Source organism: Nipponia nippon, unplaced genomic scaffold (assembly GCF_047370975.1).
Source record: "Nipponia nippon isolate SJK-2023a ecotype South Korea unplaced genomic scaffold, ASM4737097v1 scaffold_4, whole genome shotgun sequence".
In the NCBI taxonomy this organism is placed as follows: Eukaryota; Metazoa; Chordata; class Aves; order Pelecaniformes; family Threskiornithidae; genus Nipponia; species Nipponia nippon.
Window position 1 is genome coordinate 125,810,103 of NW_028262358.1, and position 16,734 is coordinate 125,826,836.

General features: G+C 55.0%; 1 protein-coding gene across 6 annotated transcripts in view; it reads left to right on the forward strand.

Moving 5' to 3' along the window:
* The first annotated feature begins 8,351 nt into the window (after positions 1 to 8,351).
* The window catches only part of OTOF (otoferlin), a 111,996-nt gene continuing 103,613 nt past the window's right edge, over positions 8,352 to 16,734 (forward strand). For all 6 annotated transcript variants that reach the window (XM_087776097.1, XM_087776091.1, XM_087776092.1 and 3 more), the window contains exons 1-2: positions 8,352 to 8,523; positions 14,925 to 14,983. In XM_087776097.1, coding sequence (XP_087632223.1) covers positions 8,445 to 8,523; positions 14,925 to 14,983 — 138 coding nt within the window. In that variant the 5' untranslated portion in view covers positions 8,352 to 8,444. The remainder of the gene's footprint in view (positions 8,524 to 14,924; positions 14,984 to 16,734) is intronic.

The following is a 16,734-nucleotide window of genomic DNA, read 5'->3' on the forward strand; positions in this document are numbered from 1 at the left end:
TTTCCCAGCTCCTCATGTAAATGGAATAGTGGCCTCTGTTCCTGCTCCAGGAGGGCAACCGGGACCTGCCCTGGCAAGGCTTTGGGAAGGGTCACTTGCCTATGAAGAATCAATATAAAAAATAATAATTGCACCCAGAGATCTGCATGTTCTGTTAAAATAATCCTATTACGCTTGTGAGGGGCACTGGGAGGTGTGGGAATTGGAGGGGCTGTTCTTTATTTGCATCTCCATCTAAGCTCTGAGATATTTCAAATAAAAAAAAAATAGAAGAAGAGAAGGAAAGGAAAAATAGAAGGAAATAGAAGGAATAGAAGGAATAGAAGGAAATAGAAGGAAAGAAAATAGAAATCCAGGGGCTTTCAGCACCCACCTCACGCTAGGACATGCGCCAGCCCTGGAGAAGGTTTCCCAGCCACCTTCTCTCCCTGTTGGGTTGTGCAGCTGAGGCGTGCGTTGGTCTCACCAGGTTACGCAGTTCCAGGTTTTGGCATTTCCAAAAGCCATCGCTTTCCTCGTGGATGGATCTGCCGTGGAGTCGATGGGCTGTTCCATGCATCCCCATGAGCGGGACCCTGCTCAATAGCCAAGCTGGCCAGGCTCCTGCTGCTGTCTTCTCCAGTTCCCAGTCAGATGTGGATTCAGGCAACATGGGACTGGTAAGAAACTGGGAGGGGTGGGATCCATCACTGGGAGTTTGTTATGGGCACGGGAGACCTCACGCCGAAAACCACTGCGTGTCCTCACAGCCGGCTCCTCTCTGCAGGGCGGACAGAGGAGGAAAGCTCGGTTTGCTAATTGTGCTGAATTCAAAAAAATGGGAAAACCTCCGTATCGGAATTTAAAATAATAATAATAATTTTTAGAAATCCACTTATTGAGAGCTGCTGCATTGCTACAGCTGCTGGGTAACAAGGATAGCTCTGGCATTTAAGGAGTGAGAAGGCTGGCTGGCTCACCGCGGGCTTGCGACCCGGCACCCGCCCGGCTTTCCAACCCGTCTCGGAGGATACAATGGGAAGATAAGAAAATAAATGGAAAATTTTGCAGAAGGCCGAATGGATTTACCAAAAGTCAGCCCTGCTAGACAGAATAGATTGTTTGCTTTGAAAACAGCTGATCTTCTGGCTGGGGAAGGGGACCAGAGCTCCTGCGGCAGGGGCTGGTGCAGCCAGGGCAGGGGAGAGGGGCTGCTGGTGCAGCTGGAGGAGCTGGGAGTTGGTGGGAGGCTTGGAGCGGGGAAGAAGCTGCTAAGGGAGAGGAGAGGGGTTGTGGCGGAGGGAGAGGGGCCAGGCTGAAGGCAGCTCAAGGAGGAAAGATCTTGGGGAGCCAAACGTGGGACCTGCTGCATTCAACGGTTTCGCTAATGATCGTGGCACAAAAGGGGAGAGCGGATAAACCTGCTGAGGACGTGCTGGAAGGGCGGGTGACACCATTGCACAGAAATCACCCACGGGCTGGAGCACAACCTGCATTAGAGACCAAGGAAAAGGATCTGAGCGTGCTTGTGGGTCCCAGACCTGCAAGGAGATGCTGCCCGGTGCCAAGCCCCAGTGGTGTTTGTGCCCTCAAGCATGGCCTGGAGAGATGGTGTGGAGCCCCAGGTGCCACTAGCACAGTGGCCTGGGGAGCTGCAGGTAAGGATGACCAGGGAAGACAGGTCCCATCCGTCAGGAGATGAGAAGAGCCGGGCTTGCTTAGTCCAGCAAAAAAGAGGCTGAGAGGAGAGGATTGCACTTAAGAAATTCATCTAGAGGGAAAAAAGGGGAAGACAGAAGGGAGTGAGAAAGAGGGAGAAGGATAATGAAATGTAATGCTCCACCTTTCTTCCCCCAAAGGGCTGTCAGGCCCTGGCCCAGGCTGCCCGGGGCAGGGGCTGAGTCCCCATCCCTGGGGGGATTGAAAAGCCGGGGAGATGTGGTGCTGAGGGACATGGTTTAGTGGTGGCCTTGGCAGTGCTGGGTTAACGGTTGGACTCGATGATTTTAAAGGTCTTTCCCAACCTAAACGATTCCATGGCTCTATGACAGAAAGCCCTGTGGTTGCTAAGGGTGCAGAGCTCACGCCTCTTCCCTGCGCAGCTGCACCAGAGTAGGACACTCGGTCCATCAGATCTCATGAGGACACCTTGCAAGCACTGATTTACTCGGACAACTTTACTGGTTTGCTTCAGGTTTGGCATTCCCCCTTTCTCAGCAAGCCCTTTCACTTGCTCACACTTCTGCTTTTCCACAGAAACTGCCTCCGCAGCATTTTCCCCCTTTTTCCCAGAGACCAATACAGACATGCAGAGCCACCCACTGCAGCACTCAAAATGATAGATGATGCTAGGAGGCAGCTTTATCCCACAAAGCCTCACTCATGACAGTTGCATCCCTGAAATTCCTTAAAATGAGACTGGACTGCAGGGGGGACGATGGCAGATGGGGGGAGACTTGCAGCAGCAGAGTCAAGGTCGGGAAGAGCTGGGATCTGAAAGATGGGGTCTGTGAGTGGAGCGATGAAAGGCAGGGGACAAGGGTTGCTCCCAGCCCTTTTTCTGCTCATTTGGCCCCAATTTCGGGAGTCATGAGCATCTTGGATGCTCTCCATGCACCTACAGGACACAGTCACTGCTCCGCGGGGCAGTTCATCAATGGGGGCTTTGGTTCCCTCTGTGTGGGGCTAAATTAGTGTGACTGCTCTCTAGGGAGCTGTGGCGTGAGTGATATTTGTAAAGCACTTAGCTCTCCAGAAAAAGGGCTGGAGAAGCTCCAGAAAGGTGCTTTGGTGCGGATATTTGCCCTCCATGAGGGTCTCCTTGTTGCTCACCCTCCAAGGCTCTAGCTCAGTTCTTCTTGGGGCAGCGGGGCAGCATCCACACGAGGAAGAGCAGGGCCAAAAAAAGCGAGTCCGATGGGAAATGAAGAAATGCACCTTGTGACGGCGGGCCCTGGACTTGGTCTGAGGAACATCTGCATTGCAGAAGGGTCTTTTCTGCTCCTTTTTCTTGTGCCTCCAGCAACAGCCCCTCTGCCGCCCAGCCAGGGCTCCCCTCCAGGCCAACGCTGATGGAAAAGCTGGTTTGATCCCTGCTCCTGTTCTGCAGGATTTGGGACTTCAGCTGCTGACGGGAGAGAGGACCGCTGTAGCCACCGGTGACCTCGGCAGGCAGCGGACCCAGCATGGGAATCTGCAGAGCTGAGTGCTGCAGGCGTTCAAAAGTAAATAAAGCAGCCTGGAGGAAAGGGCGGGTGATATTTCTCTTAGCAAAATCACCCACTGCAAAATGAAATCCCCGCTATCCTCGCACAGAGCTGCTGCATATCCCGGCTCAAGAGCTCCCTGATAAGGATATTTTCTACATCTGAAAGGAGCCCATCAGCCAGAGCTGCGTAATTGTTCCCTGCTTCCCCTTGCCACCCGCTGCTGCATGGCCCTGCCAGCACCGCTGCCCTGCCAACACGCTGTCCCCAAAGCTCATCGTCCCCCAAGCACGCTGTCCTGCAAGCACACTGTCCCCAAAACTCATTGCCCTCAAAGCCTGCTGTCCCCCAAGCACATTGTCCCCAAAGCACACTGTCCCCAAAGCACGCTGTCCCCAAAGCCTGCTGTCCCCAAAGCCCGCTGTCCCCAAAGCATGCTGTCCCCAAAGCCCATTGTCCCCAAAGCATGCTGTCCCCCAAGCACATTGTCCCCAAAGCATGCTGTCCCCAAAGCACGTTGTCCCCAAACCTCATTGTCCCCAAAGCACATTGTCCCCAAAGCCTATTGTCCTCAAAGCACATTGTCGCCAAAGCCTGCTGTCTCCCAAGAATGCTGTCCCCAAAGCACACTGTCTCCAAAGCTTATTGTCCCCAAAGCACGCTGTCCCCAAAGCCTGCTGTCCCCAAAACATGCTGTCCCCAGAGCCCATTGTCCCCAAAGCCTGCTGTCCCCCAAGCATGCTGTCCCCAAAGGTCATTGTCTCCAAACCATGCTGTCCCCAAAGCCTCCTGTCCCCCAAGCACGCTGTCCCCAGAGCAGGCTGTCCCCCAAGCACGCTGTCCCCAAAGCACGCTGTCCCCAAAGCTCATTGTCTCCAAACCATGCTGTCCCCAAAGCCTCCTGTCCCCCAAGCACACTGTCACCCAAGCATGCTGTCCCCCAAGCACGCTGTCCCCAAAGCCTGCTGTCCCCAAAGCCTCTTGTCCCCAAAGCCTATTGTCCCCAAAGCACACTGTCCCCAAAGCAGGCTGTCCCCAAAGCCTGCTGTCCCCAGAGCATGCTGCCTGCAGCCGGCAGGACACCAGGACCCTCCCTGGGGCTTCGTTCCCCCCTTGGACAGGCTCTGCCCCGCGCTGCCCGCATCCCCCCGGGAGCGAGGAGAGCCGGCGGCAGGGTGAAATGCAGCCTGCCGGGACACCTCCAGCACAGACCCCCACCTCCACCCCCCCCCCGGTGGGGGGAACCCCCCAGTTACTGCAGATTTCATTAAAACACCAAATCCCGGCTCGGAGAGACTCAAGCATCACCGCACCCGTCTGCAGGGGATGGTTCAGGCACCCGCTAAGGCTTTCTAGCAACTGGAAGAAAATTTGGAGCGGATTATTTGGCACGTTTATTGCGGGTACGTTCCTGGAAGGAGAACTGCCTTCTTCAGGCCGTGTTACCGCAGCCCGGATCCGCTTGGGCGATCGGGCCCCTGGGGATATAACGCAGGAGGCAGGAGGAGAGAAAGGTAACACAGGAAAATATACAGCATAAAGCATTTAAACATCACTCGGAGCCTGTCCCAGAGAGTCCTGCTGATGAAAGGGGCCAAAATCAGTCCCCAGTTGCGATGCCTTTGCCCGACTCTCAGGCAACACAAAAAACAAGGGGGGAAAGAAAACCACAGCAATTTTCTGTAATTAATATAAAGGATCTTCGTGGTTTGACAAATGGGGAGGTTGATATGATTTTTCCAAGCGTGGGAGGAGAAGAGCTGGGAAAAAAATAGAGAAAAGGAGTTAAGTAGAGAAAATTTCATTAATTTTGGACTTAACGTTCTGTAGCATCATCATAAGACTACTGCTTCAGCATGCGCAATTGGATTTATTTTAATGGGATACTGGTGCTGTGGGAGGCGTGTGCAGAGGGACTAGTTAAGGCCTGATCCTGCCACAGCGAGCGGTCCTTTCCCCCTTGCCTTTGGTGTAAACCCATAGTAAATAAGAGCAATCATCAGTGATTCAGAGGTGGGTGTGTAATTTTATTCACATGCAGCGATGTGAAGATTGCAGAGACATTGCGAAAAACTGAAATTAATGCTTATAAAGGGCATTTTCTCATCTTGCTCTGTTAATCACAGGCAGGCCTCTTCGGCTCTCAAGCTGGAGAGAAGATTTTAACACATCGTACTTTGACAATCCTCGTGTTTCGTTGACTTCGTTGCAGTTGGGTTCCTATGCTGCTCCTGCTCATCTTCATTATCCAATTTAGGGGTATAATGGGTGGATAAATCACCAGGGGTGCAAGCGTAGATCTTCCACCACCCAGAAGAGCATTGAGCTCTAGAGGTCTCTTAGCTATGAGCAGAAAAACTTCACTGGGTTGTGCCAGGGCAGGGTTAGGTTGGATATTAGGGAAAACTCCTTCCCCCAAAGGGCTGTCAGGCCCTGGCCCAGGCTGCCCGGGGCAGGGGCTGAGTCCCCATCCCTGGGGGGATTGAAAAGCCGGGGATATGTGGTGCTGAGGGACATGGTTTAGTGGTGGCCTTGGCAGTGCTGCGTTAACAGTTGGACTCGATGGTCTTCAAGGTCTTTTCCAACCTAAACAATTCCATGATTCCATGATCCTAAGAGGATGCTTATGTCCAGCAGCTGAAAGACAGTAGTTTCTCGCATTGCTTTCAGCGACTACAGTCGCCAGATTGCAGTCAGATCTAATGCATCGTATTAAAGACCCATCTTCTGCCTTAATTTCTTCTTTCTTGTTTTGCTGTGTCTCTTTATTTAAGTCTGGGAGTAAAACTATGGGTTGCCGCTCCCCAAGAACCCCTCCACCTGTGCTTTTACAGTAGGAACAGTTAAATCATGTCTGGGATTTCATATAAAATAACATTGGGGAAAAAAGAAGTCACGATCCTTATCAGGTCCTTCAGGCTGGTCTTGTCATGGTGGCCTTCTAGCATCACCCACCTAACCCCACGTTGCAGCTGTAAGTGATCCGTCCTACTGCCTTTTGCAATGAACATCTTCAGTCAACACCCCTTACGCTGGGTTTTTTTTTACTCAGTTAGCGGCTTTCTGATATTGAGCAAGAGGTTTGAAATTAAACACGTGATGTAGAAGATGTTTTCTGTGGTTCTTGTGCTTTTAGGGCTACCTGGGTTGCTCTGAAGGTGCCTCCTAGAAATGCTGGTGTAATTTCCTTGCTCTCCAATCGAGCCAATTTGAGAAGTGGAGCTGGGGAGATGAAGGTGAGAACATCTTCTGCTGGAGCACCAAAGATGAGCAGAATTTGACGGAGGGCCTTCACGTGGCTGTTATGTCCCACCAGAGCTGCCCAGTGATAGAAATCAGAGAAACACCGGGGTTAACGTCCATACAGCTGCACATTGGCTACCCAGCAGGGGAGAGCCAAGCACCTGGAAGAGGCCACGCTACGTTAAAACGTACTGCAAAACCCACGGGAGCTCCTCTGAACTATCAGGGTAAGCCCCAGAGAAACCCCCATTGCCTCTGAACTCCAGCGTTTTAGCAAGACCGAAGGCAGAAGGGTGAAAGGGGTTGCAAAAGCAGCTCCAGCCTGGATGGCTCAGCTGAGAGAGACCAACCAGAGACCAGAAAACGCTGGTTTAGCAGTATCAGACGTGCTGGACCCATCTCTGGCTCATGCACGGTCTCACCTCCTGAGCTATTATAGAATCACAGAATCGTTAAGGTTGGAAAGGACCTCTGAGACCATCGAGTCCAACCGTTAACCCAACTGCCAGCTCCACCTCTAAACCATGTCCCTAAGCACCACATCCACACAGTTTTTGAACACTTCCAGGGACTGTGATCGCACCCCTGCCCCAGGCAGCCTGTGCCAGGGCCTGACCACTCTCGCCGTGAAGAAATTTTCCCTAATATCTAAGGGCTCTCTTGCACGAGCCCAAACTCTCGTTGGCACGATGTGGACCAGCTTGGGCAGGGCTGCACCTTCCCCTCCCGATATTGTCACAAACCTGAGCCCCCCGCGACCGCCGACACCCAGCACCCTGCCGCCTTCACCACGGCCTCCTCCCTCCCTGCTGCAGCACCCTGGCCTCGGGGCCGCGCTGCCGGGAGGTAATCATGAACCTAACGAGAAACGGCACACGCTGTTAATCCCAAGTTTCTCCACTCTCCTGCACTTATGAATGAGCATCATGACCTCTTCTCCTGGCAGGAGGACAGCAATCCAGACTCTCTAGCAGAACCTGACGTGGTAGATGGAAACAGATCTCTTATTTCCAGTGTTTTATTATCCATTTGTGAAGGTTTCACCCTCGCTTCTCTCTCTCTCCGATGATGCCAAAGCTCTCCTGGGTTCGCTTTTCACCACAGAGGGATTTTTCCTGGAAGTGCCCAAGCAGGAAAGGCAGACGCATGAGGCTTGAAGGCCCCTGTGTCTGTGCTCTTCCTCTTCCCAAATGCATGCGTTCATCGGCCGCCTTGAAATAAAGGACAAGTTTAAGACTCTAGGAAAGGTGTTCACATGCAACCCTACAGTCAAGACCTGCTCCAAACTGAGCCCACAAATCCAGATTGTAAAGATATTACTTATGTCTGGAAACCCCGCTTGGTCCTGTTGAGGTTCAGCCTGGAAGATGGCAGAAGCGGAGGACCCGTCTCCCGCGCCTGACCCCAGGAGATGCTGGTAACAGTGCGGGTCTCGGTGGTCCCACGAGTCCTCCTGGGCACCCCCCATCTCCCCTTCCTCGGGAGAGGTTTGGGATGGGGGGGTGAACCCTCTTGTCCCAGAGGCTCCAGCTTGCAGATGCTGCACAGGCAGCTGTGCTGGGGGGGAGCCCTGACTCAGTTTCCCCACTCAAAACCTCCTGTGGAGGGGGAAGGTCCCTGCAGCTTGCCTTCCCTGGGGAGGGGAGGGGAGGGAAGGGAAGGGAAGGGAAGGGAAGGGAAGGGAAGGGAAGGGAAGGGAAGGGAAGGGAAGGGAAGGGAAGGGAAGGGGAGGGAAGGGAAGGGAAGGGAAGGGAAGGGAAGGGAAGGGAAGGGAAGGGAAGGGAAGGGAAGGGAAGGGAAGGGAAGGGAAGGGAAGGGGAGGGAAGGGAAGGGGAGGGGAGGGGAGGGGAGGGGAGGGGAGGGGAAGGGAGGGGAGGGCGGTGCTGCTGCTGCTGAATAATTCAGCGTTTGGGGGGGGCAGCACCGCACCGCAGCTCGGCACGCCGCGCACCGCATCGCGCTTCGGAGCTCATCTGGGAGCGCAGCACCGCGCACCGCCCCGCACCGCCCCGCACCATGGCTCTGCTCCTGCAGCTCCGCACCGTCTCCGGCCTCCGCGGCAAAGCCGACCGCATCGCCAAAGCGGCTTTCCGAGGTACCGGGGGGTGTGGGGGGGTCCCGGTTGTGCCCTCTCGTCGCTGCCCCCTGCCTCAGTTTCCCCACCGCGGCCGCGCTTGGGTTGGGAAGGGGGGGATGTGAGGCTGCCAGCTTTAAGGGCTGCTCTCTTGGGGACCCCCCGCCCTCCTGCAGCTGGCCTGGGACACTGCGGCCCCCTGCTGCCTCCCCCTGGGGAGGGGGATTCCCCCAGGGGAGGGGAGGTAAGGTCCCAGGGTGGCAAATCCCCCCCGCCCCGGGAGCTGGGCTCCCGCCGTAGGGTGAAGGGCTTGGTCACAAAGCTGTGCCACCAAGGAAGTGTCACTGGCAGGGCCAGGAGGAGAACTCACCTTGTGCCAGGACCCGGCGCATGCCTGGGTTTCTTCTAAGGATGCTGCAGCTTTGGGATTTCTGCTCTGGTCCGTGCCAGTTCCAAAGCTTTCTAAGGGAAGCTGCAAAAGGAAAAAAAACTCTCCAGAGGTGCACAACCTTAGCAGCCACCAAACCTTTCCCAAGCTCCTGAGGCAGGCTCAGTGCCGGATCCGTCCTCCGATCGCAGTCTCCGTGCGGGAGCCCGCCGGCAGAAAGAGGCGGCTGTGGGATGGTTGGACTCGATGATCTTAAGGGTCTTTTCCAACCTTAACGATTCTATGATTCTGTGATTCTATGGTTTGGCAGCGCCAGGAGACAGGAATAGGAATCCCTTCTCTCTGCGAACGCGCTGCGGGAGGGCAGGGGAGGGGATTTTCATCACCTCCAAGCCAGACCAGCCAGCACTGCCTGAAATGGCCTTCCCTGCACTGCCTTAATGACCGTAGCGTCATTAAAAAGGCATAATTATCCCCTTATTTCCCTGTCCCTGCCTCCCAGCATCAGTGTAGGGGCAGCTAAATACCTCGCTGGGAGCAGGTTGTACCCCGGCTGACCCGCCGCGGGTTTTCCCGGTGAGCCCCGGGAGGACCCACATTCCCAATCCTGAGCGCACCTGGCCCCGAGCCCGGCACACAGTCCCTGTCGGATGGGCAGGATCCGTCCCTGCCTCGACATCTTTGCATACGGAGCCACTGTGAGGCCCCACGGTCCAACCGATGGGCGACGGGAATGACACCCGCTTCGAGACGCTTTGAGATCAGAGCCGCACCCGCTGTGCTCCCGCTGCGCCCGCCCTCTCATGCTCCTGCCAGTTCCCGTGTCGGAGCCCTTACGGGGCGCTTCTCCAGGGCCCCCCACGATCCCATCCCCATCGTCCTCCCAGGCACGAGCCGGCTCCTGCGTGGTGCAGGGTTGCCATCGCTGTCATGCCGTCCAGGGCGGACGACACTAAACTTCACGGCAACGTTTCCTTCCCTGGTGCTGAGCCGCGAGGAGCCAGGACATTTCTTTCCCAAGGAAGACATTTGCTGTCATCTTTGAGGACAGTTGGGTCAGGGTTCGGGAATTTTTTTCCTGGTAGTTTGCTGCAATGGATTTGTGTGCAAGGAGGGGGTTTAGTCTCACGCTGTGGATGTCACCACCAGATACCACCACTACCTGCGGTCTGGGATGCCCCTTCCCCTGCTCGCCCTGGGCAGCCACGGAGCTCATGACCAGGACCCCGATGCTGCTGTCTTCGGCAAGCTTGGTCCTGGTGGAGAGGCTCCTGGCGACCAGACCCAGCAGGGCTGGATCCTGGGGTTGTGGTTGGCAAAATCCTATTGCTAATAGGGTGTAGAGGAGGGTTCGGAGCGATCCCATGCGTCGGTGGGTGGGTGAAGGCAGCAGGCGGGTGGTTAGGACCAACGCATCCCTCGGACGGGATGGTGGGTGGAGAGGGGTTTGGTCCCGCTCCCCTTTCATGCCACCCGGTGCGTTGTCGAAGCCGCAGCAAGCCTTGCCTGCAGAGGAAACGGCAGTTTAAAGCGTCGTGTTAATATTTAGCACATCCAGCTCCAAAGCTGATTTACATCTTACCCAAATTCCTTCTTCCAAAAGGGGAACACGTGGAGGCAGCTCCGTGTCTGCCCTGCGGACAGGGAAGGCCAGGGGCAGATGCCCTGGGTGGCTCTGCGACACACAGCAGCATCGTTTTGGGTTGTGGGAGAGCACTGAGCCTGGGGTGCCGGCTAACACGAGACATGAACCCGGGACAGGACCTTGCATGGGGTCAGGACCTTGTTCTGGCTGAAGGGACCAGCATTATCACACCGTGAGGATCCGTAAACGGTGCGATCCTTATGGAAAGGTGATCTTTCTGCCACACCATGGATTCCAACAGTTGTAGTGATAGTAAGGGAGGAATTCTCACATGCTCTTGGTCTTTTCTTGATGTGCTTTTTGGTACTAGTGAGGAATGGCTCGTACCACATTGCTCCTTGGAGGAGCCAGGGCTGGGTCCCTCAGGCACCCGGGCTGGGCCCTATCCTGCACCAGTGGGTCCCAGCGCTGGGTTTCAGCAGGTGGCTCCTGACACCCGTCCCTGAGGATGCCCAGCACTGCGTGGCATTGCCTTCCGTGAAAGGCTTTCCTGCCTCCGGAGCGTTCAGGGCATGGCCATGGTGCTGTCGTACTAACGAGTGCGTAAGCACATCCCAGAGCTGGGATCAGGGTCTGCTCCCCACCGGGTCCCACGCTGGAGGTGGCCATGAAGCGTCCCAGCACGCTGGGCACTCGGTGCATGGATGGGGCAGAGCTCCTCCAGCATTTAGTGTCTCTGTGGCTCAGGCAGAGCCTGAGCTGTGCCCTTGCCCCGTGAGAATTTGGGAATGATGGGCAGCAGAGTCATGGCATGGTGAGCTCAGTGCTGCTGTGGAGCTGCATTACTTGGATCCTCTTGGCTGCCTCATCCTCTCTGACCAACTCTTGAAATCCCTGGTTGTATTTTTGCTGTTTGATTAAAATGATGGTGTGCCAACCCTACCCTGATCCCCATCCAGGCTGGCCGTGGCTTTTCCCTCCAACCAGGACCCATCCAAACTGCCCCAGGGCTGCCCAACCCTGGGCTAACCCCTGCCCTGGAATGGGATAGGATGGAGCTGGACCCTCAGTGCCAGACCCAGGGGAACATCCCGGTGTGGGTGGGTTTTGGTGCCAAGGTCTCCAGAGGGAAGCATCTCCTGCCTTTCTCCAGTGACCCTAGAGGGAGCTTTAGGCCCCTTTAGCGTGGAGCGAGGTGACCTCCACCAGCCTGGCATCCCCCAGTGCTCCTCAGTAACTGGCAGGTTGAGTGTTGTGCTGATACTCCTCAGTACTCTGGTTTTCCTGGAGGTACTGGGCATTGCAGAGGGGGATGCTCTTCGCTAGCCAAGCTGCCATCCAGCCTCCTCCCTCTCCTCACCCGCCGGCAGCACAGCCTGGGGGTTCGGGTAGAGCTCCCCGAGTGGGTGCTTGTTCATTCAGCCAAAAGCATCTATTATTGCACGAAAAGAAGTTAAAGAAAGAGTTTGACTCGGGTGTGACAGGCTGCCTGTGCGTTTCTGCAGGTGGGCAGTGCTCTGAAACACTGCTCGACTTCAGCTCAGGTGGGAGATTAATAAATCACAGCCCCGATAAAAGAGAAAGGGCTGAGACTGACAGCTGTGTGGGATGGCTGCAGAATAACGCTGCTCCTCTTCTCCCAGGGATCCCCGCACTCCTGGCAGCCCCCGTGAGCCATAGCTGCACTATTTGCATTTTGCAAATAGGAGAAACTGAGGCAGGGACAGGAGCTCCCACTTCTGGACCCATGGGAGCAGCCAGAGAGAGGTGCCAGGTTATCTGGCTCCCAGTCTGGAAGAGGAGAGGAGAGCTCAGGTGGCTCTACCCCACCAGGGTGGCCAAAACCCAGTCCCACCCATGAGCATCAGGGACTCATCTCCCACCACGGCATGGGATTCAACTCACCAAATTCCCAGGGGATGCTCGTACCCTGGGAGGCTGGGGAGGGTGTTAACCAACAAGATGACCCTCCTAGGTGTTCTTAGGAGATTTGGGGGTGGTTTTGAGCTTCAGGGCCTCGTAAGGCAGCCGTCACTCCCCAGCAGCCACCCCGTGCCTGCCCCAGGCTGGCTGAAAAGGGCTCCAAAGCCCCAAATCCGTTGCTGTTGCAGCTCTCCACTTCTCCGCCTCTTTGCTCTGCAGGTGAAACTCAGCTAGGGGTGAATTTGGGATTTTCTGCAAATACTTGCTCTTCGGGCCGGCTGCAGGGAAAGAGCAGAAAAATGATTAATTTTCTTCAGCCTGCCCATTTTGGGGGTGCCTGCTCCTGTCCCGCAGCACGGTCTGACCTCACACAGGGTCACTGCCCATAGCAGTTTGCACTCTTAGACCAACCTAATTGCACTTGTGAAGGAGGGGACTTGCGCCCCAGTGCAATTAGAGAGCTTGTCTGCTAATTGATCACAGATGGAGTTATAAAGAGCTTCTTGGCGAGGCTTCCTCTCTGGATTAGTGTGTGCAAATGAGGGAGATCATTCCTGGATACCCCCTGGAGCACCACCGGGCACTGGTGGATAATGGTACTGCTGTAATGAGACATCGCAGTGATGCTTGCTGGATTGGGAGAGGACGGGGCAGGGGAGGTCCTACCATGTTGGCTTGTCTTAAGCCATGCTCTTAGGAGAGTTATTTTGGGTGGCAGATTGCCCCCCTTGGAGGGTCTTCTCCCAGATACTGCTTGTTACGTGTGTTCACTTACAGCTGATTCACCCCCTGACCTGTGCACGTCTCCTTAATTAGTTTGGTCCCGTATCTACGTGAGGCTGCTCTGCAGCTTCCCCTTAAGCCCACACCAAGGCTGAGATGCTCTGTGCCTGTCCCATCACCTAGGAGGCTGTGGGGTCCTAGAATCACGGAATCACAGAAGGGTTTGGGAGGGAAGGGACCTCCAAAGGCCACCCAGTCCCACCCCTGCCATGGGCAGGGACATCTTCACCCAGACCAGGGTGCTCAGAGCCCCATCCAACCTGGCCTTGGATGTTTCCAAGGATGGGGCATCTCCCACCTCTCTGGGCAACCTGGGCCAGAGTTGGTTGGCATGAGATAAATACAGTGCCTATATCTGCCTATACCCCTGAGAAACTCATGCATCTGTGGGTGAAGTGACTCATGGCAGGGAACCGGGAGGGTGGTTTGGGATACAGGACGCACGTTCTGGGTTTGCTTTACCCAGGTCGGATGCTGCAGACAGCAGAAAGTCTGACAAAATGATTTTCTGGCTCTCCTTGTGTAATCGTTAAATTAGAAAGGGACAGGGCATTCCCTGTCTAGAGCTGTGGCATCAGGATATCTCAATCTTTGGTAAAATAAAGTAAAATATTCTATTCTGTTCTAAAGTAAAAGTTGACCCCGCAGCAGTAAGGGGTACCCTGGCATCTGCTTTCCCTGACCCCAGGTTGTCTGTGCAATGCTGGGCCCAGACCAAACTCACGCACCGAGCTGTTTTTAATTACCCAGGAGACAGATTTCCTTTCTGGAAGGGAAAGCCTCAATGTGATTCAGTGATTAAATATTAGCATTTTTGTAAGTTTTCCTCCTGCAGCGTTATGAAGTGGATATTAACAAGAAATATTGATTCAGGGGGGGTGTGGGTGGGTAAGGTTATCCTACTGAGAGCAGCGGAAGGCACGGGGCAACCTATGAGCTGGGGCTCCTTGGGAAAACCTGATTATTTCAATAACTAATGCACATGCTTGGCTGCTCTCCCTAGGTTTCCCCTCCGCGGCAGCACGTCTGGCCGCTCCTCCCCTCCTCGCATCCCTGCTCCCAGCTGACCGGGGGCTTTCGGTGCTCCCCTGCCCGCGCAGGCAGAGCCGGGCTGCAGTGGTGGAAGGATGCTGCATCGGGGTGGGCACGCGTGGCTGCATTCGTGGGACTGGACCCAAACGTGCCCATCTTCTGCTCTGTGCAGGAGCTGGGGTGGTTTTCTTGGGGCGGTTGGTCCTAAATCTCATCCCTGGGCTTTGAGCACACTTCTGGGGTGTGTAGACCTGCACCCCAATACCCCGAAGCTTGAGGAGCCCCTGTTCAACCAATGTAAAAGCCATTGCGAAAACTGCTGCCGTGCCCATCCCCATGCTCTGTTTTGTCTGCTCTACAATAGATGGGTCAAGATTTGAAGATACCAATTAAGCACACTCCAGGAAAACCTTCTTAATTAGCTCTTAAAGCACGTTAATGTGGTGTTTAGTGCCGGCGCAGGGGAGCTGAAGCTGGATTCGCCCTCTCGCGTGGGCTGTGTCCCCTCTGCACCCCCGCACACGTGCCTGCGGTGCTCTCGCACCTTCGCAGATGCATTTCCCCGTCCCAGTGCTCCAGCCAGGCCACCCCCGCAGACCCCGAGCCCGGGGTCTTGCTGCCGCCGGTGCTGTGCAGCACCCACCCGTGTCTCCCACCCTGGCTGCCCCTTGCCTCGCTGCAACCAACCTGGTTTTCCTCTCCTTCCTCCAGGGCTCTCCTTCTACACCCGAGTGCTTGAAAACTGCGAGGACGAGGCCAGGTTTGATGAGGTAAGAGAAGACGTGTTTTCCTCCTGGTCTGTCTCGCGCATCTGGTTGGCTTTGCTGTGACTCCCCGTCCAGTTGAATATCCCCATTCCCCATTTTAAGTGTGTTGGCATCTTTGTTGTCTGCTCCAAGGTTTCTTCTGGCAGGTAGCAAATGGGTCTCTTGGCTGGGGCTGAGGACACGGGGTGCCCATGACATGGGAACAGCTCTACAGCATTTCCCTGTGGGGTGATTAATTAAAAAAAAAAATTAAAAATCCATATTGTTTGCACTGAAATTTCAGGAAAAATTGCTTGTCTCCACTGGGCAGATCCCGCTGGGCTCTTGGCTCTCCTTTTCCTTGCCTCAGGGGGAAAAACTCCTCCTTGTTTCCAGTCCCTGGTGCCTCAGTTGTTGATGCTCAGCCTGCCAGCCTCCCTCACCCATCTGCATCCCTCGGCTCACGCCGGGTAACAAACCAATTCATCTGCTTTGGGTGCCGATCGGAGGATGTGTTGGCCTTTAGCACTCGGCTTTGGGCTTGAAAAAGGAGAGAGAAGGAATTGAAACCCAGGTTCTGTGTGGTTTTGAAATACAGCCTTTTCTTAAGCAGTAACCGAGTAAATATTCTGAGATGATTGAAATAAGGTCACCCACACAAGCAGGGAATAGAGGTGCTGCTAAGAAGTCACATTCAAAATGGAAAAATGCTTTCAGAAGAGAATGGATGTTTCCTCTGATTGCTTTGTGTTTCTCGTAGAAGATAACGCGTTCCCAGGGGCTGGAGAATACAAGAGGCTATGAGGAATATTCAGATCTCTAGATTGTTTATCGCTTTTTAAAGCTTTGTCACCTTTAGGAAATGAGGTTTCATCCTGGTTTCAGGCATGGGATGCTTTTGTGGGGTGATAAATGCCGTGGTGTTCCCAGCTTGCGTAGCCAGAAGCACACCCGGCTCCTCCCTGCCCCTCCGTGTCCCTGGCACGGGTTAGTCCTTGCTCCAGGTTTTAGGGGAAGAGCTTAATCTCAGGCTCCCCTAAACTGCCAGGGAGGATGAAGGGGCAGGGGAAGCCCATGGCTCGGGCAGGGTGGGATCTGCCACCGGTACCCCCAGTGTTGCACGGGGTCGATGAGGCACAGCGAGAAGGTGGCTGGAGATGTGGCTCCCACCACGCTCCTGCAACGCCGAGGCAGCCAGGGGAAGCTGCTGGTGTTAACGGGATGCAGATTTCTATAGATCTGCACACAGCAATTTGTTAGTATAATAACTGATTTGAATAACAACCAGGGAGGTGTGCACTGGTGGAGCTGCCTGTGTCTCAAAACTCTCTGTGATTTGAATGAGGAGATCCTGCCCTGCCGGGGCTGAAGGGCTGGAGGCTCCGCTCGCTGTCTCAGGCTTGGTGGGATGCCAGATACCGGCTACTCTGAGTGCTTGGTGCTGCACAGTGATCTTGGAGCATCCCAGCTACGCTCTGAGCATCCCAGCCAAGCTTGGAGCATCCCAGCTACGCTCTGAGCATCCCAGCTATGCTCTGAGCATCCCAGCCAAGCTTGGAGCATCCCAGCTACGCTCTGAGCATCCCAGCTATGCTCTGAGCATCCCAGCCAAGCTTGGAGCATCCCAGCTACGCTCTGAGCATCCCAGCTATGCTCTGAGCATCCCAGCCAAGCTTGGAGCATCCCAGCCAAGCTTGGAGCATCCCAGCTACGCTCTGAGCATCCCAGCTATGCTCTGAGCATCCCAGCCAAGCTTGGAGCATCTCAGCTACGCT